This window comes from Volvox carteri (genome assembly GCF_000143455.1).
Source record: "Volvox carteri f. nagariensis unplaced genomic scaffold VOLCAscaffold_54, whole genome shotgun sequence".
Lineage (NCBI taxonomy): Eukaryota > Viridiplantae > Chlorophyta > Chlorophyceae > Chlamydomonadales > Volvocaceae > Volvox > Volvox carteri.
In genome coordinates, this window is record NW_003307597.1 from 453983 (window position 1) to 476437 (window position 22455).

General features: G+C 54.5%; 5 protein-coding genes across 5 annotated transcripts in view; 2 read left to right on the forward strand and 3 right to left on the reverse strand.

Moving 5' to 3' along the window:
* Nucleotides 1–1459, reverse strand: part of VOLCADRAFT_119165 (uncharacterized protein) — a gene marked incomplete at both ends in the record, with an annotated part of 19817 nt that extends 18358 nt beyond the window's left edge. The window contains one exon of the mRNA XM_002955729.1: nt 1302–1459. Coding sequence (XP_002955775.1) covers nt 1302–1459 — 158 coding nt within the window. The remainder of the gene's footprint in view (nt 1–1301) is intronic.
* A 1189-nt stretch (nt 1460–2648) lies between these two features.
* On the forward strand, nt 2649–6996 carry VOLCADRAFT_119166 (uncharacterized protein; the record flags this gene model as incomplete). The annotated part of the gene is made up of 6 exons (XM_002955676.1): nt 2649–2765; nt 4055–4187; nt 4482–4584; nt 5410–5476; nt 6069–6161; nt 6961–6996. Coding segments are annotated over 6 exons (549 nt in total), but the record flags the coding sequence as incomplete, so codon positions are not given.
* A 1963-nt stretch (nt 6997–8959) lies between these two features.
* VOLCADRAFT_96672 (uncharacterized protein) lies at nt 8960–11686 on the reverse strand (the record flags this gene model as incomplete). The annotated part of the gene is made up of 3 exons (XM_002955730.1): nt 8960–9136; nt 9827–10011; nt 10414–11686. 3 exons carry the CDS (start codon nt 11684–11686, stop codon nt 8960–8962), a joined length of 1635 nt encoding a protein of 544 aa, XP_002955776.1.
* A 192-nt stretch (nt 11687–11878) lies between these two features.
* Nucleotides 11879–17857, reverse strand: VOLCADRAFT_121455 (uncharacterized protein). Its single transcript, XM_002955731.1, has 8 exons — nt 17774–17857; nt 17208–17300; nt 16672–16842; nt 16423–16548; nt 15729–15932; nt 15125–15172; nt 14627–14794; nt 11879–14234 (listed from the first exon to the last, which is right to left on the reverse strand). The coding sequence occupies exons 1-8, from the start codon at nt 17834–17836 to the stop codon at nt 12783–12785; spliced, it is 2325 nt and encodes a 774-aa protein (XP_002955777.1). The 5' UTR covers nt 17837–17857; the 3' UTR covers nt 11879–12782.
* A 3700-nt stretch (nt 17858–21557) lies between these two features.
* Nucleotides 21558–22249, forward strand: VOLCADRAFT_127159 (Selenoprotein W1; the record flags this gene model as incomplete). The annotated part of the gene is made up of 3 exons (XM_002955677.1): nt 21558–21622; nt 21714–21790; nt 22125–22249. 3 exons carry the CDS (start codon nt 21558–21560, stop codon nt 22247–22249), a joined length of 267 nt encoding a protein of 88 aa, XP_002955723.1.
* Nucleotides 22250–22455: the final 206 nt, after the last annotated feature.

Below are 22455 nucleotides of genomic sequence, written 5' to 3' on the forward strand. Positions count from 1 at the left end.
CATGCAGTCAGAAACTACATTCTGAAAGTGTTAAAAAAATGACCGGTACCAGTACTAATTTGATTACAGATCTAGCTCTCGCCTATATGCTGCACGCTGCGATATGATGGACAAAATTGATAGCTTACGTTTCACACGGAGCACTTTTTTTACACTTATTGAGTACTTGCAGCTCATAAATATCTGCTTATAGTATATCTTAAAGCAGTGGTATAGAGCGGTTTCGATGCATGCCAGGGATCAGCCACCGATTCAGCTACCGCGAGATCCGTGGTCGCTGTCGATGCGATGCGAAACCAAAGAAGCGGTTCCGCCCAGGCTTCTCCCCATGCCTTGGCCCTTTTTCCTCGGGGAGAGAGGACCCCGGCCCTTCCCCTTAGGGAGGGGGTTGCGGCCGCCGCGGTTGGGAAGGATGAGGGGGGTCTGTAACCTGAAGCCCTGGGTTAATCGGAGCTGGAGGCAGTGTGTAAAATGTATGTCTGTATGCGTGCCATGTGTGCCATGGCCTGGGTGACGACTGCGGGATCGGACTTACATACATACATGTTACATATGTCTATCCTCTCTTCACCTCTTCCTACCCCAACCTACCCTTTCCCCGCTAGCATTAATTAATATTGCAGGCGAAAACAAAAAATTATGTCGATTACATTTTTTGGCTGGTAGGATCCTGGTTTGCGTCTCGAATGTGTGACTTTGACGTAACCTCGTGGAGGTGGAGCAATTTTGCTAGTAGGGGGTGGGCGATGCCTTGAGTGGTGGGCTGGTTTAAGGCGCAGGCGCGCCCCTCTAGAAGTCTATGTACCGTAACTGCAGGCGATTCGTACAGGCTCATGGACGAGCAACTGCCTCGGTGAAAAGATAAAAGAAACGTTATTAAAGGAGGAGATTCGGAAATCTTTGGTCACTTTTTCGATCGGCAAGCAATGCCCTGCACAGTGTGGTGTTCATATGGCTTTATTATAGTCGACAAGAAGACGTGAAGACACGGGGTTATAGAAGCGCATTATAGTTTACTTCCATCGGTAAGTGCGCAAACTAGGATAATAGGAAAGCCGTTTCCACGTGTGTCACCCGGGCAGGACCATTCCCACGCCCATTCCAGCAAAGGAATACTTCAGTGCAGGAAAGCGAAAAGAAGATACGCGTCATGTTTCTCAGGAGGTTGGTATATAGAGCACGAATTCCTGCCAACCCCGCAATTCTTTTCATAACCCCCTTACATATGATACGCACCATAGCCTGCGGGATCGATAGAAAATTTATTCATTCGTCATAGTGCCACCAGAATGCGCACGCACCTCAACGCTTTGACCTTCGCCCGAACGTTGGCTAGCCGAATTTCGCGTCTCGTTCCCCCTGCATCGCCGCTTGTACCCGCCTCTCCAGGCGCAATAACCATGTTAGGAGAACCTGATGATGGTGCCCCTTCTAGCATGCCTTGACGGGCGGATTCCATAATCGGTCGAAGGACTGTCTGCTAGACCTCGAGTCTGGAATCCGTTAAAACCCTCCGGTCAAAAGAAAATACATAAATTCAACCACCATAATGGCAGCTATGAGGTGCATAGCGCCCGGCGTTCAACAAGAAATGTACTCTATTAGTACTAAGTCGCCATACAGGGTCATTTGAGTTTAAACCAGTTTACACCATATAAAGATGAAATTTCCTGCAGTTCATAACTTACTTACCTCGTTACGCTTCCTGGCGCCTCAGGGGTCAGGAGGTGTCCGTTAGCAAATCATAGGCCCCATCTGCATTTGATGTCGCTTATCGTGGCAGCTGAGGCTCCCAGCGATTCCTGTATCAATATTATGCTGAAATGCCTACCGGCTGAAACATGGCTGGCCTTGACAGCCGAGCAGTCACTCGGCCAATTTAAACACGTAATCACGGCACAAACCCGATAGTATGCACTTTATCACATCGGAACCTTTCAATCGTGAAAAACTAACCGAGGAAATTTGACGACGTCACAGCCATGGCTACACCTCTTCTTTCTTCCCTGGCTCGCCTACCATCCGGCGCCGAGCCCTTACGCGCTGTCGCAGCAGCATCTTCCTGGAACATCTCGCCATGGGAGGTTCTCGTTTTGAAAGCGACTGCTCGTGCGCAACGGGATGAAACAACAACGCTAACATCATCTACGCCAACGCAAATGCCGGTTCCCACGGCAGCTGAAAGCACTCGTTTCCTTACACGAGCCGCGCGTTTGCGCCTTCCTGGTCCACTTTCAGGTAAGAGTCTGTCAAGCCTCATCCCACCGACCAACTTTCACGCTGTCCCGAAACCTTCCGTACGCGAAACGAACCTCCGAAACCATTGCAGCCTTTACATCGCAGCAACGCCCTGAGAGGGACACCCGTGGACACCACCTGGGGCCGCGTCAACAAAGATTTTGTCGATATTGTCCTTATTCCCCTTGCTTGCGCTCCAAGGCTGTCTCCTCTCTGTAGTGAATTTTCTTCCCCCCATCATCTCCCCCCTCCCATCCTGATGTGGTCCAGCTGTAGCAGCTGGGCTTTCCACTGCCACCAACACCACAAACAAGAGCTGTAGCCGCGCGAACAGCAGCATGACGTGGGGGCCGTCCTTCCGTACCTTCGCCTCTCAGCCCGCATCAGGACCTCCTCCTCCTCCTCCTCAGCAGCAGCAGTCCCAGTCACCCCCCGCTCCAGCCCCGCAGCAGCCTTCCCGTCCCCCGAACGATGTGGTGTATTTGGGGCCGCTGTCCCAACAGCACAAGCTGCTCAAGGTGGAGGGGGTGGGGTGGGGGCGGAGGCTTGTTCAGGGGCCAGAGCTGGGGCCATACTAGGCTGGGGGCATACCGGGCCTTTGGGGCATGTGGTGGAATTGGAGGACGACACGCGTAAGGGGTCGACTGAACGTGGCTGTCAGTTGCGATCGCGGTGACGTCTCGCGATAGTCACACACATACATACATACATACATACATACATACATACATACATACATACATACATACATACATACATACATACATACATACCAGTGTTCGACACCCCGTACGGGGCCCGTAAGTTTTTGGCCTTTTTTTCGGTATCCCCGTCAGGGCCCGTAGGACTTTTCGGTGGCTCCCGTAAGGATTTTGGGCGCGAAGCACCCCGTACGGGGCCGCCCCCGGACCGGCCGAAGGCCGGTTACGGTGGCTCCCGTAAGGAATTTAAGGATTTATAAGAGGCCGTACGGGGCCCTGTAGGGGAGAGGACGGACCATATAAAGGATAAGGCCACACACTTGATTCGCTACTTCGTGTGGGGATGTTGGGACCTGCTGCTGATACCGGGGCGAAGCCACTGATTGATCAGGCTGCTGAGATCTACTCGCGTAAGGGCTATACAGGCATTATTCACAAGTTGTTTTCTGACGTTAGCAAAATTAATTTGAATCCATACGGAGAGGATGATAATGAGGAGGTTGCGACTGACCCAGAGATTGAATTACTGGTACAAGCAACATACCCCGCTATTGACGATGAGGCTTTTAGTGACAGTGACTACGAGACCGACGTAGAACGAGATACCGATGAGTCGTGCGTGGATGAGGATTTTGATGATGATGATGAGGAGGAGGAGGACGAGAAAGAGGAGCAGAAGGGATGGGCGGCCGCGGCGGCCAAGGCGCTTGGCTTTCGCTGAGTGTGCCGTGTCCCCGTGTGTAATGGTTCACGGGAAAATAACGAAAATAACGATTTACAGGGCAAAAAAATGCAAAGCGTCACTTTCCACAGCGTTTCAGCCAAGGACAGTGTCCCCGTAAAGGTTTTGCGGGGTTACGGGGGCCCCCCTAAGGTTTTCGGCCAGTACAGGAGCCTGGTACGGGGGCCCCTCCGTAAGGAAAATTTGGGAGGTACGGGGGATCCCGCAAGTTTCAGGAAGGTCAGTGTCGAACTCTGATACATACATACATACATACATATATATACGCACGCACGCACGCCTTTTCGTATAGGCAATATCCTCCCCTGCTTTGTCGTGCGCTCCTGCTCCTCCTGTCCTCTTCACCCCCCTGTCCCCCCCTCCGCCCCTGCAGCGTATCAGTATCGCCAACACGCTGGTGGCCGCCGCGGCCGCCCCAGCCATCGTTGCCTTCGCCGACAACATCTCCCTGGTCAGCCGGTACGGACTGGCGACCTCCTTGCTGCTCTTCGGAGTGGCCACCACTGGTGGGTGGGGAGGTAGTGGGAGGGGCGTGTTAGCGAGGGGGGAGGGGAGGGGGAAAGGGGAGGAAAGTGTTTGTGGGAGCTAGGCTCGGCGGGTGGAGATGGGGCTGGGGGGGGTTTCATGTTCACCTTCTATTCACCTTCAGCGATGTCCTCTCACCCAAGGTTGCATTCCTTAGCCGTGGCCTGTTCGTCACCATTACGGCGAACCATGTGTAATATATACATGTATATATATGTATGTATGTATATATATACATAACAACTGCCTTACATACATAGCAACCTGCTCTCCAGGTGCGCTTCATTGGGTCGCCAACCCGTACGTCCACGAACTGCGATATACGGCAGCCACCGGCCAAATTGACGTACGCACCACGACGCTACTGGGGAACTCCAGGTGGGGTGGGGTGGGGTGTACGGCAGCAGGAAACCCGCCATGACTGGTGGTGAGCCAGAGCCGTAAGTGAATAATTTGAAGCGGGGCAGAGGAGGTGGGAGTTGGGGGAGTGGTACCTCTCATGGGGGTGAGGTTGGGGGGGGGTGAAGTGGTGGAAACGTTGAGACCGGGGAAGGGCCCGGGGGGAAATCACTTCAGATGCAAGAAAGGCGCAGCAAAGGAAGGATTAGATGTTGGGATGGTGAAGGAGGAGGGGGCATGTGGAGAGGGGCATGTGGGGAAGGTGGCGAGTTTGACGGGTCGAGCAGCTCCTCCGTGTTGCCGCTGGGGGCCCCGTTGGTGGGTCGTTAAGCACCTGGAGCTGCTGGAGGTGGAGGGGGGAACTGGGGAAGGGAGGGTTGTAGGTGTTTTAATCATACATACATGCATACATACATTCATGGCAGGTGGCTGGCAGAGGTTAAGGCCTGACTTCTGCTCCTCGAGGAGGTTCCGGGTTCAAATCCGCCTGCCGACCCCTCGGTGTGTGCGGGGTGTGGAATTGGGAGGTGGCCCCCCATCTTGTGGACGGTGTAGGACGTGATTATATCAACTTGCGAGCTGACCAGGAACTAAGTTGTGACGCCGTTGATCCGCTCGATTTGTGGTTGGATGCTGGTGGTGAGTTGCTGAACCCAACGAATACATTCTGAAATCGAATGGGGTGAATGGATTAGGGTGCCCCTCTCGCAGGGGAGAGCAGGGAACTGCCTCCAAGGGAAAGGGGGCCGCGGGTGAAGCTATACCACCCTGTAACATCATACGCACGTCCTATTCCCCTGCCAGGTGGCGCTCATTCCAGCTGGAGGATGTGAGACCGCTGCCCTGGAACCGCCCCGTGGCCACATTCACGGTGGGGAGGGGGAAATGAGGGGGGAAATGAAGGGGGGAATGGGAAGGAAGGAGAGCTAGGGGGTCATGTATGCAAGTACGAAGAAGAAAGGAGCGACTAACTGTGCCGTACAAGTCTGATGCACCAACAAGGGGCGTGTGAAGGGGTTCGATAATGAGTCTCAATAAGGGACTTCGGTATCCGATTCACATCTACCATATGGCACATGAGTGTCACACGCGCTCCAACGAGTGGTGTGTGAGGGTGGGGGGTATAGTCGATGTGGGTTGGTCGGATGGCGGCAGTCGCATCATCGGGATGGCGCCAGACCCGAAAAGGGGGAGTAGGGGTAAGAGGCGGGGTAAGAGAGGGGGTTTAGGGGCCGAGACGGGGGCAGGGCAGGGTGAGGCCGCTGATGCTGTTTATGGGGTCCCCCATGGCACTGGGGAATGCCCCTCAAGTGCCCCTCAATAGTCTTACTCAGAATGATGGTGGGTCCAATTAAATAATAATAATAATAATATATTGCCATATTCATGATGTTAATGACAATGATAATGGGTTCCCTGAACACTCAAAACTATGGGGTTCTATTTTTTCCGGTCCTGTTTAGGCTCGCAACCGCTTTTACTACATCGACGTGTATTCTTTTCCGGAAGAGCAACTGCTGAGACGGCTGACGCCAGATGAGGCGGACGTGCCCAAGGTGAGGTGCATGTATGTATGATGTGTGAAACAGGGGGGTGTATCTTCGCCCGTGGTAGCTACCCTGCGAAACCCTGCCTTCCCCGGTATTTCGGGGCACCCTCATCCAGTCACCCAAGTAAACTTCTCAGTAGATCGCTCAGGGGGGGTTCCGCACCCACCACCAGCATCCAACGGAATCTGCCGGGTCGACAGCGGCCCAACTCCATTCCTGGTCGGCTCGCGGGTTAACTTTATCCCAGGTCACCACCGTCCATCAACTAGGGCCGCAATGCCTTCCACCATCGGAAGGACTTTTGAACCTAATGGGTATCGATCCCGGGATCTCCCGGGGGCAATGGTCGCGCCTTACCAGTAGTGCCAAAACATGTATGTATGTATGTATTTATGCGCTGGATGTCTTCATTGCGTTGCGGTTCTTGTTGTTGATGTTTTGTTGGTTGTTTAGGGGGTTTAAATTGGAATGACCCGTGCGGTGACTAACATAGCTCAAATGGTGGGTAGAATTAGGTGTGGCACATCAGCATGCACACATACATACATGCATACATACATACGCATGTAAGTATTTGCATAAGCTGCCAAGGATTATAATCCCTGTGTGTGCATATCTACCCCCACACCACATACCGGGATGGTGAACTCAACACCCTGAGTCGCTTTTCCCTTCATCGGCTTTACGCGTCCCGATCGTTCACGTATGTATTTCCCACCCCTTTCTATTTCCCACCCTTCTATTTCCCACCCTTCTATTTTCCAACCCCCCACACCCCTTCTTTCTCTCTCAAACCCGCTCCCAGGGGTACAAGGACAAGGAAGACGATGACGACGACTGAACAGCTCGAGGGGGGGCGAGAGATGCGGGCAGGGAGGGAGCAGAGGATGAATGAACGGAGGGATGGTAGATTGGGGGAGTGCCGGAAGCCGTTGGTATCTAGAGGAGTCAAGTGAAGGGAGTAATTTGGGGTAGGGAAGAGGAAGATAGAGGCGGCAGGTGGACAAGGCGGCATCAGCACACAGCAACAGCAGCAGCAGCAGGCTCCGCACACGTTGTATAAATCCTGAAGGATGTACGGGATGTATGTACGGATTAAGGAGAGGAGACATTTTTGGAGGATTGCTCTTAATGTATATGTGCGCACAGACATAAACCGGACAGGTGCCCGATGCATTCGCATCAGACAGGACACGACGAGTTCCCTAAGTTCGAATGCAGGAGGGCGAGTCGGGCATACATACATGCATACATGCACGGTCTGGAATCGGGCTCGAGTAGGGGCTTGGAGAGGCAGGCAGGCGAGGAGAGAGGAACTCTCCCTGCCTGTGTGCGACAGTGCATTATTATTTTTATTGTTATTTTGAAGAGAAAGAAAGGAAGAAAGGTCGTGACCGCATGAGAGCTGAGGTCTACTAGACGTAAACATTAAGATAGGAGTTAGTTCGTCCCCTTCAGGGGAACCAAAGGGGAAGAAGAAGAAGGAATCCAGCACCGAAAAGCATGTTGCGCCGCATGTGGGAGAACGGCGACCTGCCGGTCAGCGGTACAGCGAATAAACGCCCCCATTTGTAGATGCCAATATTGATACCATCGTATCGACATACCCACCGAAGCCAGTGCCGGACATGTCCTCTGTCGCATACCGCGCTCCTCCCAAGCTCAACCCCACTCCCACAAGCCCGCCGTCCGAGCCGACGACTGGGAAGCCTGCGTCTGGGCTGCATGGTCACGCACCCCCCTGTTTCGTGCATGGTCATGACGGCTTCCCTTGTCAGTGTAATGAATCCAGCAAACTGTGCTCTGCTTCTCCTTCGTCCTGGAAAAAATTGACCTGAAACCGGTGCGACCTATCCGCTACAAATGGGCGCTGAGCTGAGAACTGTAGAACTGCCTGGGGTTGAGGAAAGTGGCAGATCCAGTATCCCAGCCTGACAATCCAGCTAGTCCAGTGCCTGGTCATGCATTACCCAACATCCCAGGTATGTACTTGTAGAGGTAGTAGGAGGAGTCACACCACTGCACTTGTCACCGTTTATCATAAACACCTACTCATACTCAACCAAAACATACTAGGTCAATTTAGTGACCAGGTCTGGTGCCAACCGCCAACCGCACTCAACAGTTCCAAGGCACCTCCCCCACCACCTGATACCTGTGATATATGCGCCGTTACGTATTAACTAACGGAACGCCGATATACCTGGGCCTGGTTCACACCACCGATTATTAGGGGACCATCTATCCATGCAAGCATACTCAGAGAGAGAGGGAGAGAGAGAAGTTGTACAGATTTTACTCTACAACATGCCCATGTTGCAGCTGTCATACAATACGGCAAACACGACGTCAATAAATACGCGCTAAATAAGGAACGCTCTCCTGCCGGTAGATCCGGGGGGATAGGGGCCTTTTCGGCGGCCGGACAGCTACGGCTAGAAGATTCAGCCCACACTTTTTTTTCACAAAGTGGAGGATCGACCCCCCGACAACGACACACAGCGCGTGCGCGGAGCCGACCCACGGGCCTAGTCGACACTTGTGCCCTCCGACCTAATAAGGACGGCAGAGCACCTCGCGGCACTTAATGCAACCCGCACCGATACCAGTCGGTATCCCCACTGGTCACGGTCCAGCCGGTCCAGCAAGGAAAGCTCCAACCTCCAACCAACGACAATGCCGGGCCGCCGCCGCCCTCGCACTGGCGAAAACGGTCATCCATGCAAAACCCGAACCGCCTTCGGTCGTGGGCCTCAGCTTTCTCCGTCGACTGCCACTGTCACGCTGATTAATGTCTTCGCTGGCTACTCTTGTTGCTGGTCAACGCCGTTGGGCGGCTCGCTGCCTGCCCCTATCCTGAATTGGTCAATGAAGTTCACCACCAAGGAGCCATCCGCTGCCAGGTAGCCCAGATCCAATAACAAGCGCAACCGCTCTGGCTCGCTGCCGCCCAAACCGCTGTCCCAAAACTCCTGAAGCACCTGCAGTCGCCACACACACACACACACACACACACACACAAGTACAAACGTAGCACTCAAGATGAGCGCTACAGACGAACGTGCAAGCACAGAGCAGTGAACCTGCCTAAGACGCCATAAAAATACGTAATCCAGCATTGAAGTCATGATTATATCATCCATAAGACAGGATTGAATTGGCCATGGGGGGAAACGGTTGAAATGGATCAATGCCCGTGTTCCAGGAGAGGCCAGTAGTGGACACAGGCAGTACAGGACTGCGAGGTAGATGGAGCTCGGCGGAGCCAGCTGACCGGGCTGCAGTGCCGCAGCAACCCCCTGGTGCGTAAGCATCGCCATGAAGGTCGTCAGTTAGGTGCAGTCTTCGCTGTGTTGCTGCTGCTGCTGCTGCTGCTGCTGCTCCAACTCTTTTCGTCCTTAACGTAAGCCCGGGGTTTCCTCTAGGAACCAACCAACCATGCAAGCAACCAAGCAGCCAAGCAACCAACTAGGCAAGCGGGGGCGGTAAGGAAGCGGCGAATATTAGGAAAGACTCCATGGTCACCGCCGTTATCTTTACATGTCACAACAACCCCTTCGACCTCAAGGGTCAATGAAAGAATCAATTAAGATTTTGAGCCTGTTAGCTATTTCTGATGCAACAACTCACCAACCATCCACACAGGACACCGACCCCACTGTTCGACGTACCCTGAACGACTCCTGCCACAGCCACGAGGCTGTGCCCCAGTAGTGGAGCGGCTTCGCAGGCAAGGCGCACATCTCCACAGAAGCCGCTGCGGTGGAGCCCACACCGCCGCCGCTGACATTGAGCGCCAGCCGCGCCACCATCGCAACCATCATGGCGCATTCCAGAGATCTGCACTCCACCAACACTGTCGCCAAGGACGGCACGAAGAGGTAGTATGCCGAGCCGGCAAACTGCTGCATCCAGGCCGTAAAAGCGTCCTTCGACCAGGCAAGCATGCGGAAAAAGGGGCTCCGTAACGTCACGAGGTGGAAAACATCGCTGCCGGCGGTGCTGTTGCTGGTGCTGGGGACGGTAATGGCGTCACTTCCTGGTCCCGCCGGAGAGGTCAGTTCTGGAGCTACTGATGCCGCTACTGCTGCTACTGCTGCTGCTGCTGCTGCTGGTACAGATAATGCTGCTGTTGCTGCTGCTGATGGTAATGCTACTGCTGCTGCTGCCAGGCGCTGCATCACTCGCTCCGAGAGAAAGGCTTCTTGTTCCGCGTGCTGTGACAGGTCCCCTTGAAGACGAAGCCTGGGCAATGCACTTGCCACTGCGGCGGTGTCCGTGCGGAACACGCCTGCCACTGCGGCGGCTGCCGGGTGGGGGACTGGACCCAGAAGCTGGCAGCAGGAGATCCCATCCACGAAGAAGACCTTCTGTGGCAACCCGAGTACCTCAATAACATTGAGGAAGAGCTGATAATCCACCTTTTCCTCTTCCAGGTAGAGCGCCTCCACCTCCAGACGCCGGCACCTACCTGCCAGCTCACGGAGCTGCTGTAACTGCTGTTCACTAAGGGAGTTGTTGCGCACTTGGACACCCCTAAGACGCATGAGCGGCAGAACCGGGGACAGCCTGTAGCACGGCAGCAGGATAGCGCACACAAACGTGGCAAAGCGGTCCAGAAGCAATGGTACGGGAAGCTCGACCGAGGTGATGCGGCGCGCCTCAAAGGTGAGTTCGACCGTGTGGTCCGTGGCTATCGGGTCGTCTGGGTCATCGAGCATGTCCAGGGCGATTTGGAGGTGCTCCAATCCTGCCGGGAGATTGTGGAGCAGCTCAACGATGCCAGCAACACCAAATAAGCCGCCTCTATAAAAGCGGACTTTCAGCTGTCTCAGCTCCCGCAGCTGTGCCACCGCAGGGATGAGCCAATCCGTCTCCAGGAGGGCCTCATGGTCGGGCCTACTGCACACGTCGCAGAACTCGACATCCTTAAGACGGTCTGCAAGCGGTCCGATATGCTGCAAGAGAAAAAGCGTCGGTAGCGACAGGCTTTCCAAACGCGAAAGAGGAGCCAGAGCATTGTAGAGAAGCAGCTGTTGTGCCGCCTCGGATGAAAGGATTGTCCCGAAATAGATGTATCGAAGGTTGGGTAACCGGCAGAATAACCACCCCAAGCCCGCCGTCGGCAACGGCCGTTCGTTTGCAGCGTACAAGCGTAGCGCCTCGATTTGCTGCAGCGACTCCAACGGCTGACTTACAAATGGAAGCGTAAACAGCGTTACAGCTTCCACGCCACCTTTGTCGTATTTATCGGGACGTACCGAAAGCGTGAGCTCGCGAAGTCGGTGCCATCTCCAGAGAGGGGAACGGCATCCTCGTCCGACAAGACCCTTATGCATTGGTGCTACAATGATCGTGACGTTGAGAAGGCTGCCATCCACAACGTCACGCAGCGCTTTGGAGACCAGACGTGCAACTTTGAATGTTTGGCTGCCCAACGCCTCAGTGAAAGCATCTTTGCCACCTAAACATACTTTCTGAAGAACGCGCAAAAGAGCTTCAGAGGCATCCGACTGGTCGAGCCCAGCCATTTGTTGAAACGGTGCACACCGAGAGCCTTCCACTCTACCTCATCGATGATTTTGAAAACATAACCTTTACGGCAGAGCTACAATTGACTATTCGGGTTCATAGCATAGCAGTAGCTGCGGAGTGGCACGGATCTGGATCCTGCAATAACGATGCGATATCCTGACCAGACAATTAATTCCTCAATAGTCTTTGCTGGTAATTATTAAAGGTGCAATGTCATCACAATAGCCGCTAGCTGCACTCAAATGAAAGTACGATGCGTGCAATGCTTGCGCAAATCAACCGCTGTGTACAAATCGCAGCTTAGTGAAAGTTTAATAAGTTCAATTGGTCGTACACAAAAGACCTGAACGGCTGGCACAAGTACCTAGTCCTGTAGGGTACCACAATGGGAAGGCCATGGTAGGAGGTCTAGGTGGCGAACACAAATCAAACATGACGAGTTTTGTGCCGAAAATGCGCACGAAGACTTGCCTGCGTGACAACACATCCAATTCCAACAAAAGCGCGCCCGCCCCTGTGCTGTGTTTCGGCCCGGTCAGGGCCGCCAGAGCTCGTCCTTTCTCGGGACGAGCCGCCCACAGTTTAACACCACATCAATCAAAAAGCAACATCTTTGATAGACCCGCCTTTACACCGAGTTACATTATTTTTTAAGGTTACAAGCAAACTGTGAACCTGTGTACTTATACAATATTCTCATCCCATCCTGTCCACATCCGACGCGCCTATCACGCCTATCACGACGGCAGTGTGCTTCGCAGCCACCTCTTCGCTCCACACCGTCAACTTATCTTCTTCAACTTCTGTAGTATTATCTACTCATGGGACGTCGTCGCCCCTGCACCTCCACGGCCGCATAAAGCCTTGTCACTGCCGCTAAACGCTCCCTAAGCCTCCCTCCTGCAAATCCGTAATGAGTCAATCCATCCAATCGGGCCCCCCTATACACGACCTGACGGCAGTCTCGAGTAACTTTAGTAAAATCCTACGTCAGTAAAAAAACCTCCTCTCCGGACAAAACTTCATCTGGCCGTGCCTAAATCTGCGTCGGATGCTCGTAACCTCGCCAGCAGAACAACACTACCACACGTATCATCGCCCAGTGCCTGCCGCCTCCTTGCCAGAGGCCGCTCGCGAGTGCTGGGGCTGGCCTGTCGCTTGCCCCTTACGGAGCTTCTTACGCAACCTCCCGGGGAGCGACTTGAACCTGCGCTTCGCCGCAGCCCTCTGACCTTCCAACGGCTCCACGTCATCGCCATCATCATCATCATCATCGCCATCTCCGCGACTGTTATGGCCAGGACGACCCCCCTCAGTGCTCCTATCGCCTGAAATGGTGCCATCGGCTGCTTCCGACTTCGCTTTCGCCTTCCCCATCCCCTTCACACCGCCGCTACTCGCAATGGCGTTCCGGAAAGGGACCGGAGGTGACGGCTGTAAATCCACATCCCAGTCTGAATCTGGATCCGATTCAGGCCCACCGCCGCTTTCACTGTCAGACAGGAAGTCCGAATGCCGTACCGGTATGATGGGCTTATTGCGCGAGGGCAATCCCCAAGCTGAAGCCGCCGTCCCATTTCCCCGCTGGCCGGCCGCTGCTTTACTGACCCCTTTCCCTGAGACTGCTGCTGCAGCGGTGGCTGGTGCCGTTGCTGCTGGAGCCGTTGACCTCTTGGCAAGCCCTGGCACCGCCGCGGCCGCCGACAGCGGCGCGGCCTTGCCTCGTTGCCCCGCTGCAGCTTGTTGCTGGCCTTGCTTCTGCTGGTGCTGATCTAGGTAATACCCCAACCCCAGCGGACCTTTCTTAAACACGTAGCCAGCCATAGCACCCTTAAACGCGGCAGCAGATACAAACGCAGCGGCCCGTTGCAACCCCCCGTCGCCGCCGGGTTTCTGTTCCTCCCTACGTTGCACCGCCTGACGCTGTTGCTCCTTGGACATGGGCACCAGCTGGACATCCCCAGCAGCCTTCTTCTTCTTCGCCCGCCCTACAGCCTCCACCTCCGCTCCATTCGTAATCACCCTAGCTCCCCCAACTCCCTGCTCCTCTCCTCCTCGCTGCTGCTTCTTGCTCGGTCGCGTATCATCCCCATCCCCGTCCCCGTCCTCGTCATCGACATCGACATGTCCATGACCTTCCTCCCCGGCGCTGCTCGCCTGCTGCAGCTTCTGTTGCTGCTTCCTACTCAGTTTCTTCTTCACCAGCGCAGCAATCGCTCGGGCATCCTGCGGGCCCAGACCCTCCATCAAGTCGTCTGCCGCAAGCAAGACCTCCTCCGCCAAGGTAAGTCCGCTGTCAGCGGCGGCGGCGCCGTCACCCTCGTCATCGTCCTCCTCACCCGACTCGTCCTCGGCCGCCGCCCCGTCAGCCGGGACGGCGGTGCCATCGGCGCTGCGCGCCGCTGCCGCCGCCGCTGCTGCAGCGCCCTTGCGGCCGAGCTTCTCCTCCGCCACCTTCCACGCCGCGGCCAGCGCCGCCAGATTGGGGTCCACCGCCTGGCCGTGTGTCTGGAGAAGCTCCAGGAGGGGCGGAGCCAGGGGCGCCTGTAAACACCGGCAACGACACGGAATTTTAGAAGGCATACTCGCCGTCGCTATCATCATGACCTCATGATATCGCTAATATGGAAAGGTGCGTTAAGGAAAAAAAGCTCGGAGACAGAAGGGGGGCAAGGCAGGTTAATTGTCACAAAGTTGAGGAAGTACCCAAGAACAGAAGAACGAGAACTTTTAGGCAAGACTTGAGAGAAGAGTAACAAGCCTTCAGGCGCCCTACATCAGAGGCTTTCTGTATCGAGCAGGACCCTGCACTGCCAAGCTGAGCAATGGCCTTCCACGGGCCTTTGACTGAATCCCATGCGTGATGAGAACTATGCAATGGCCAAGCCCGCAGTCTGTCGACAATCTCACTCCTCTCCCTACCCCATCTCCCTCACCAAGTTGCGCGTGAAGAAGCTGTACGCATGGCCGTACGCCGCAAGCCGACCTGTACGGCCGACCCGGTGCACGTACGTCTCCAATCGCGACGGGAAATCGTAATTCACGACGTACGGCAGAGCCCGGATGTCCAGGCCGCGCGCCGCCACGTCAGTGGCCACCAACACCTGGAAGTACAGCAAATGTACGGTCATACCGATCAGTGTCCGGTCGTATGCATGCATGCGCATGCACACGCACGCATCAATAACTTTTGAATCGGTTTTCCGGGGGGGAGGGGGGTCGCCCGCCACCACACACCTGTATTGGGTCACAACCTATGAGAAGACATCAAGGTCAACGTGGTCCATATGCCAATGCCACCATTGTGGGCAGAGTCCCTTAACCCTAACAAACCAGGGTAAATCCCAGGTAAATACCCAGCACCAACCCCCGCACTGCCCTCTCCCCCCCCCTGGCAGACCCATTCCCCACACAGCCGTGATGCCACCACGCACCTGCGCCTTGCCGCTGCGAAAGTCAGATACCGCCTGGTTGCGCTCCGCCTACAGCCAAACAATCAAACAGAGCTAAGGTATCTATCTCTTCAGGTCACTTGTTGTTGTGGCGCCGGCAGGCACATCATAAAAGCGCTGCAGAGAGGCCCGAATCGGACAACGACGGAGTGGAGTCAGCAGTCCAGGGGCTCGGATCAAGAAATTCAACCTTCGAGTACACGTCATCACAGCTGTTTGTCATCAGCAGCGCGGATAAACTCGTATCGACTCGTCATAGCCCCGACAGGTACCGCATTGTCGTGCATTTGCGTGAAACCAACCGACTGAGAATCCAGCTGACCGCCGCGCCGCAGTTGGTGGTACAGCTGGTGGACCCGTAATGTGCACCACCACCGACTAACGGCCGCAGCAACGTGCAACATTATCCGACCAGCAATCCTGATGCATGCATGCATGCATGTATGTATGATGTATGCAAACATCAGCATGTAGCCATGCAGGCAAATGTGTGCCTTTCTCCGCGCCTCTCCCCCTCCACCCTATGCCTGTTCCCCCCGCCCTCTCTTTCAACCTCCCCCCCCCCCGCTTTCCCCCCCCGCCCTACCTGCGACCTCTGGCCATGCAGCTGCGCCACCTTGTACCCCTCCTTGGCCAGTGTGGCGGCCAGGAAGCGCACCGTCTTAACTCGGTTGGCGAACACCAGCAGGCGCGGCGGGTTGCGACTGCCGGCCGGCACCGAGTCGCGGATGCGGGCCAGGTGCTTGAGCAGCTTATCCGGCTTCTTATGCTCCGCGCATACGTGGACAACCTTGGCATGCGGGCGCGTGGGAGTGTTTTGTGTGTGGTTGGAGGGCGGCGTGGGGAAGAGGAAGAGGAAGGTCAAGCGTGTGGAGAAGTTTGAGTACACGTACAGTATATCAGCAATTACAGTTGACTCGCTGGTGAGCATATATGTCCAAGGTATAGGTAGCAAACGACTCGTAGGGGTGGCATGGCTAGACGATGACAAGTATGCAGCAGCAAATAAACGGTAGCAGGGGGGGATGTACGGACAGAGAGGGACTCAGATCAAGAAATTCAACCTTCGAGTACACGTCATCACGGCTGTTTGTCATCAGCAGCGCGGATAAACTCGGATCGACTCGTCATAGCCCCCTTTTTTACTTTCCTTCCCCATCGTTCAGTGCGTGCCGTACCGTCATGGTCGTGCCGCGAGGCGCAACCGGGCTTTCCTTGCCACTCCGAAATACCAACGACGCGACACCCCCTTCCCCGCCCACCCACCCATAGGGCCCCACCTGCGTGACTGTACGACTGATGGCATTAGCGCCACAGGCGCTCACTTGAACAATCTCTGGCAGCCGCAACCACTGCGCCGCAGCCGCCGCCACATCCGTCGGCATGGTGGCGCTAAACAACAGCACCTGTGGCCGCTGCCCACCATTGCCGTGCGTTGCCGCTGCCGCCGCCGCTTTACTATCCAGCGTAGTAGTAGCAGCAGCTGTTGTTGCTGCTGGCGGCGGCGGCACCTCCTTGCCTGCCGTCACCTTGGCCTTGGCGGACTTCTTCTTAGCAGCTGCAACAAGATTGGCCGCGCCATCGTCAGCGGACTTGTCGTACGGCTGCAGCAACATGCCGTACAGACGGTCCAACTGCGGTTTGAAGCCGAGCGACAGCATCTTGTCGGCCTCATCCAGCACCAGATACTGCACACTGCCCTGTGAGGTTTAGCGTTTTGGAGGTTTAGCAGAAAGTACTTAATTCACATTACTTGATTCACCGTAAATTTCCAAAACAGGATTAAAAATGGCCAGCAATTGATATCACGTTCCGCAAAAAAAACAGGAACAGCACTACAATTATGACTCCAAATATGCAAAGAGGAGATTACAAACAGGTTAAAAACGAGAACAACGAGCAACCACCCGTTCAACCGACACTACCCTCACCCTCGCGCCCACAGCCGCCTGGTGTGGGTATATCATTATACGTTTCCTGTTTCTGCCCCCCTTCCCCCACATACACAGCACCTTCACCCTGAGGAGGTCCACCCCTTCAACCTCACCCTCAACCTCACACACACCTGCAGTTTCAGCTCTCCTCCATCCACCAGGTCCAGCACCCGGCCTGGAGTGGCCACCAGCACGTGCGGCTGCTTCGAGGTGAGGAGTGCAGCCTGCAGGATTGAAGAGGGGTGATGGGGGAAGGAGGGCATTTGATGGATGGAAGGGGATGACGGGCTGTCGCTTCCCGAGATTCGGTGCAGGGAAACGCCGGGGGGTGGTGATGCAAAAGTTTGCTACATGCTTCAGGTACACAGGTAAAACTATAAACGTGTTGCGAGACGCAAATAGATGTCAAAAATTAAAAAACTAAATTAAATTTTTTTGTGCGGCAGTACAGCATTACTGATTCGGGCACCATATCCGCGAGCCATTATTTAGGCTGTTGGTCCAGAAAGGCATTTTGGCTACATGCTGGTCAAAATGCTCTTGGCTCGACTTGACCTGACTTGATAATCCCACTGCGGATAATAACCCTTTTCAAGGTCCCAGTTGAGAAGTTGCATCCATCTGCTGCGGGAAGCCCTCCTCTCCCCCTTCGCCTTCCCCTCCCCTTGTACACACATACACACATGTGCACACGTACCTGTTCTTCTCGGGATGCACCTCCAAACACGCACACTGTACGGAGCCCCGTCACTGCGCGCATGGCCCGACACTGCACAGCCACCTGGAAGGGCACTTAGGAGGGGGGGAGGGGCGAGAGGAGGGATGGATGGATGGGTGGCTGACAGACCCATATGGGAGAGCTAGGCACGGCGAATCCAGAACGCCTCATCGACAGCGATGATGGTAAGAGGAGTATAAGACAAGCAAGTACGATGCGCGCAGGGAAGGCATCATACATCAAAGAGGCCTCTTTCCAATCCATGCGATGGGCGTACGGGCATTTCACTGTTCACACATGACATGGTTGGGTATTTACAGGTACGGGTGGGGTCACGCACCCCCCAACCATGTGTAACACACGCACACATACTGACGTTACGCATAAATTATGACCAACCCGTGCCAATAACGGTGCCATCAACATGCAGACGCGACCATAATTCAAAACCGCAACAGAACCATTGCTTCGGAAGTAATTTCGATAACCATCAAGCAGTCTCATACTCGAGAACTTTGGGGGCTTAGCACTTGGCCAATATCAACGGGTGTGAAGCGGTTCAACCAGTGTGGCTCAGTTCAAGAAATTCAACCGTTTAATTGTTCTTCGTCTTCACTTGCTGGATCAGCAGCGCGGATAAACAACTGCGTCGTCACTGCCACACGGTGTCGCACATAGTGTGCCCGCACTAGCCACACAACGGTAAGTTATTAAATTTTACGGTATGCTGGAATATGCTGGAAATTCTTTACACGGTAGACAATGTAGTCCTCTTTATGCATTTGACCGAATACACGACGATGCCGCGAGAGATAGATGGGAGGGCGAGAGCCAGACGCGGAGTCCGACACCCATATCCGACACCGGTATCCACATCTAAACCACGCCTTCATGCACCAGCCCGGTGCCTTGCGCTCTGCTCCCACAGTCCCATACCACAATCCACTTCATAGAAAAACCCAACCCGTACAAGCTCCCCTCCCTCCGACCCCGTGCCCCCCCCACTGGTCAAACCCCCCCACACCCCAGACTTTAGATAGCCTTTCCCCCTGGAGGCATCCATCCGATCTTGCGATAGTTTTCCCCAAACCCCCAAAAAAGAATCCTTTTCTTTTTCCTCCTCCCATGCCTTCTCTACCTCCCCCGTTAACCTCCCTGCGCCCTTTCCGCACCTGCTGTGCCAATTCCCGTGTGGGCAGCAGCACCAACATGACCGGACCTTCAGGATGGGTGCTCGCGGTGTGGCCGCCAGCCTGTCAGCACGGCGGGTCCCGGAGGGTGTTTGCAGGGGGGCGATGATGATGACGACGACGACGAGGGATTCCGGCGTCATTTGGACGGGGGTTGGAAATGTGTTGATAGGTTTGAATGGAGAACGACCTTAAATATGAAATTTATTAGTTTACTAAAATTACACATAAACAATACCGGAGTGGGGTAGGCGACTGCTTATTGTTTTTACGTACATACATGCATACATGCAACACTTGACACGTGGTGGTGGGGGGGGGCCCGAGACAGCGGTGTGTGCACGTTTGTGTAATGGATGCTGGTCATGAAGAAAGATGTATATAAAGCGGAACTGAGAGGTGGAAAAAACGGGTGCACTTGCAAAACCTCGAAAATCCAGGGGCTCGGATCAAGAAATTCAACCTTCGAGTACACGTCATCACGGCTGTTTGTCATCAGCAGCGCGGATAAACTCGTATCGACTCGTCATAGCCCCCTTTTTACTTTCCTTCCCCTCACTATCGCTCATTCCACGACGACATAGATGAGATACGGCCACACTGAGATGCAGCCGCACACGACGGTAATGTTGCAGGACAGGTTACGATCCTTGCACGTGAATCCACAGTCCTGCAGCAACAAATGCGTTCACGACCTTGCTTTGTCTGTTTGTGGCTCCTCGCTCCACTCCGCGAAGCTGCCTCCTTACTACACGCCTTTGGCACTCCTAACAAACTGCTCTTGTACGGCACAAGTGAGCTGATCTTGCCGTACAAACGAGACATGATGAAGTACACAGCTGAAATATCCAGCTGATAATCCAGCTGCACCGCGTCTCAAAGCGCCGTGTCTTCAATAGCCACTTTCTCAACCAGATAAGGGGGGTAGGTAAGGCGAGCCATAGATGATTGAAGCTGCTACTACCTGAGATGCTCCCTTGTTAGGGTGGTTGCCATCCCTTTAAAAGCACCTCCACCATGCACCATGTCCTACCTGCAGTTTGACCAGGCCTGGTAGCAAGTAGGCCAGTGTCTTGCCGCTGCCGGGCTCCGCAACACCCTGCGAGAAGAGGAAATAAATGAAAATGCCATTAAATGAAAATGCCATTAAATGAAAGTGTCATAAAACCACCAACAAGGTGGTCAAGAGGAAATGGGACGGCACTGCGATGAGGAACAAGGACAAAAGAAAGCCAGTCGTCCAAGGCTCTCGGGATGTGAGATTCGAGACAACGCTCAGGAGGGTTGCGATGCGGCTGGGGGGATTGAAGGCCAAGATGATATAACATGCCGTACAAATGGCGTGTCGTACCTGTACGTCATGGCCCTCAAGCGCCGGAGGCCAGCACCGCTCCTGAACCGGTGTGGGTTCCACGTGGTGCATCGTCAGCATGCAGGCTTGCAGCAGCGGCGGGTAGCGCTCCAGGGCGTCAGCCTTGGCACCTGTGGGCAGTTTCTTCAGGGCCGCCTGCCGGGCGTTGTGCGCAAGAGCCGTCGGATCCAACAGCTGTACGGAGGTCGACAGCTTCGCGCCCTGCGGCGTAGCGCTTTGGCCGTCGTTGTTGTACTGGCCATTGCCTTCATCATCGCGTTTGCGCTTGCCCTTGTTGTTCTTTTTTGTCTTAGCTTTGGTGTTGTTGAAGGCGGCGGCGGCGGCGGCGCTGGTGCTGGCGTTGTGATTGGAGTTGGCGCGGGCAACCGCTTCCTCTACGTCACTGTCCGGGGCGGCCTGTGGAATTGGAGATGGAAGAAACATTGTAAAAAAGAGGTTCTTCCGATGGTGGGGCGGAGAGAATGTGGCGGGCCAGCGCCTCGCCTTAGGAAGAAGTTCCGCGAGCGTTGGGTTCCAGCGATTTAAGGCAGAGTTTCTGATATCCCAGAAGCTTGATAAGCCTTCTTTCGGGAGATGTGGTGAACCCAAAAGTATGGACGTACAGCGTCATCATTTTCGTGGTCGGACCATCGCTTGTCGTCCTCGGTGAGTTCCGGAGGCTTGTAGCACACCCCTTGGCACAGCCGCCGGATCTACACAAGACACGCGATGGAACAGGCTCAAAACAATGTATGGAGGATTAGGAGTGATTGTACACAATGCAGATGAAGAAATGTTAGGACATCCAGACCTTCTTGCGCCGCCGCTCCCGCTGTGCTACGCCATCTTTACCGACGGCCTGTCTTTCCTTCTTTTTTCGCTTCTTAGCTGATTTTCGTGCGATATAATCCACACCCATTTACAGATAACGGATGCCGTGATTTAAGGGAAGCAAGGAAATCTGGACAATTATGTCGCTGGATGTTCCAGCCAGTATGCCATGAAGAAACTAAAGACAGAAGAAGACATTTTAGAACTCTTTCTTGAGTACTATAATTGCGCCTAGATGGACGTCAACGCAGTACAAGTGTACTGCAGCTCACGTCTGTTCATCCATCCGAATTGTTAAACCAGTAACTAGTATACAAGTAAGTAGATATACGACCTACCTGAAAGCATAAGATTGTTTCTAATCCTTATTGCTAGCGCTACTCTCGTCGAGATGGCGCCCGTGACAGTCCACGTTGTTTTCTGTGGTGGCTGAGGCTACTTCCCGCGGTATCGCAGGTGGGTTATAAGCGCCGCTTTGCCGCTGTGGCAGAGTGCAGCCGCGCACCTTGTGCCCCTCCTAACTTGAGCAACGTTGCTATGCCTGCAGCCTTGAGAATGCGTGCCGCATGAAGTTCCCCAATGCCGACATGAAGTTCTCATATGAAGCCACTGAGAGCGTCACTGGTGCGTGGTTGGGGCATTCTTCACCTAAAGCTTTTCTATCGTATGAAGGTCTTTTTCGTCCATGCTGTTAGGCCTATCTCCCGTTTTTTTCCCATGGTGGACTTCTTGTGTCCTGTCGTCATGCCACGCAATATTGGAGGTTTCACTGTAATCTTTCGCTGTCGAGGTCTGTTGCAACCTTCGAAGGTCGAGGCAGGTTGAGGAGTGGTAAAAAAATATATACGGTTGAGCGCTCAAAATGTTTGCCATGGGGAAACAGCGGATAAAAGGGAACAAATAGTACGTCGATTAGTCGCCGGTTTCTGACAATCGTGGGCCATCTGCATACGGTCAGGCTTTTTCGAGGTCGAGGTCAACGGTGAGCTGGTCCACTCCAAGAAGAGCGGACAGGGCCACGTCGACTCCACGGAAAAGCTTGCGCCGATCCTTGTCAAGATCGAAGCCGCGCTTGCCAAGTGACATGGCCCCAAGTCAGGGCGTCACACGGGCGGTGCGTGGGATCCATTGGCGCTGAGCCCTCCAAAATTGCTCATCGCTTTTGGTTCACGCTCGTAAACAGCGGGTGGAAATTATGGTGGGTCATTTGGGACTGCGAGAAGCTTTCCTGCACCGGTTTATAGCTTTTAGCTTCAAGGGCCGCACTTTCCTAGTCCTTTGCAGTATTA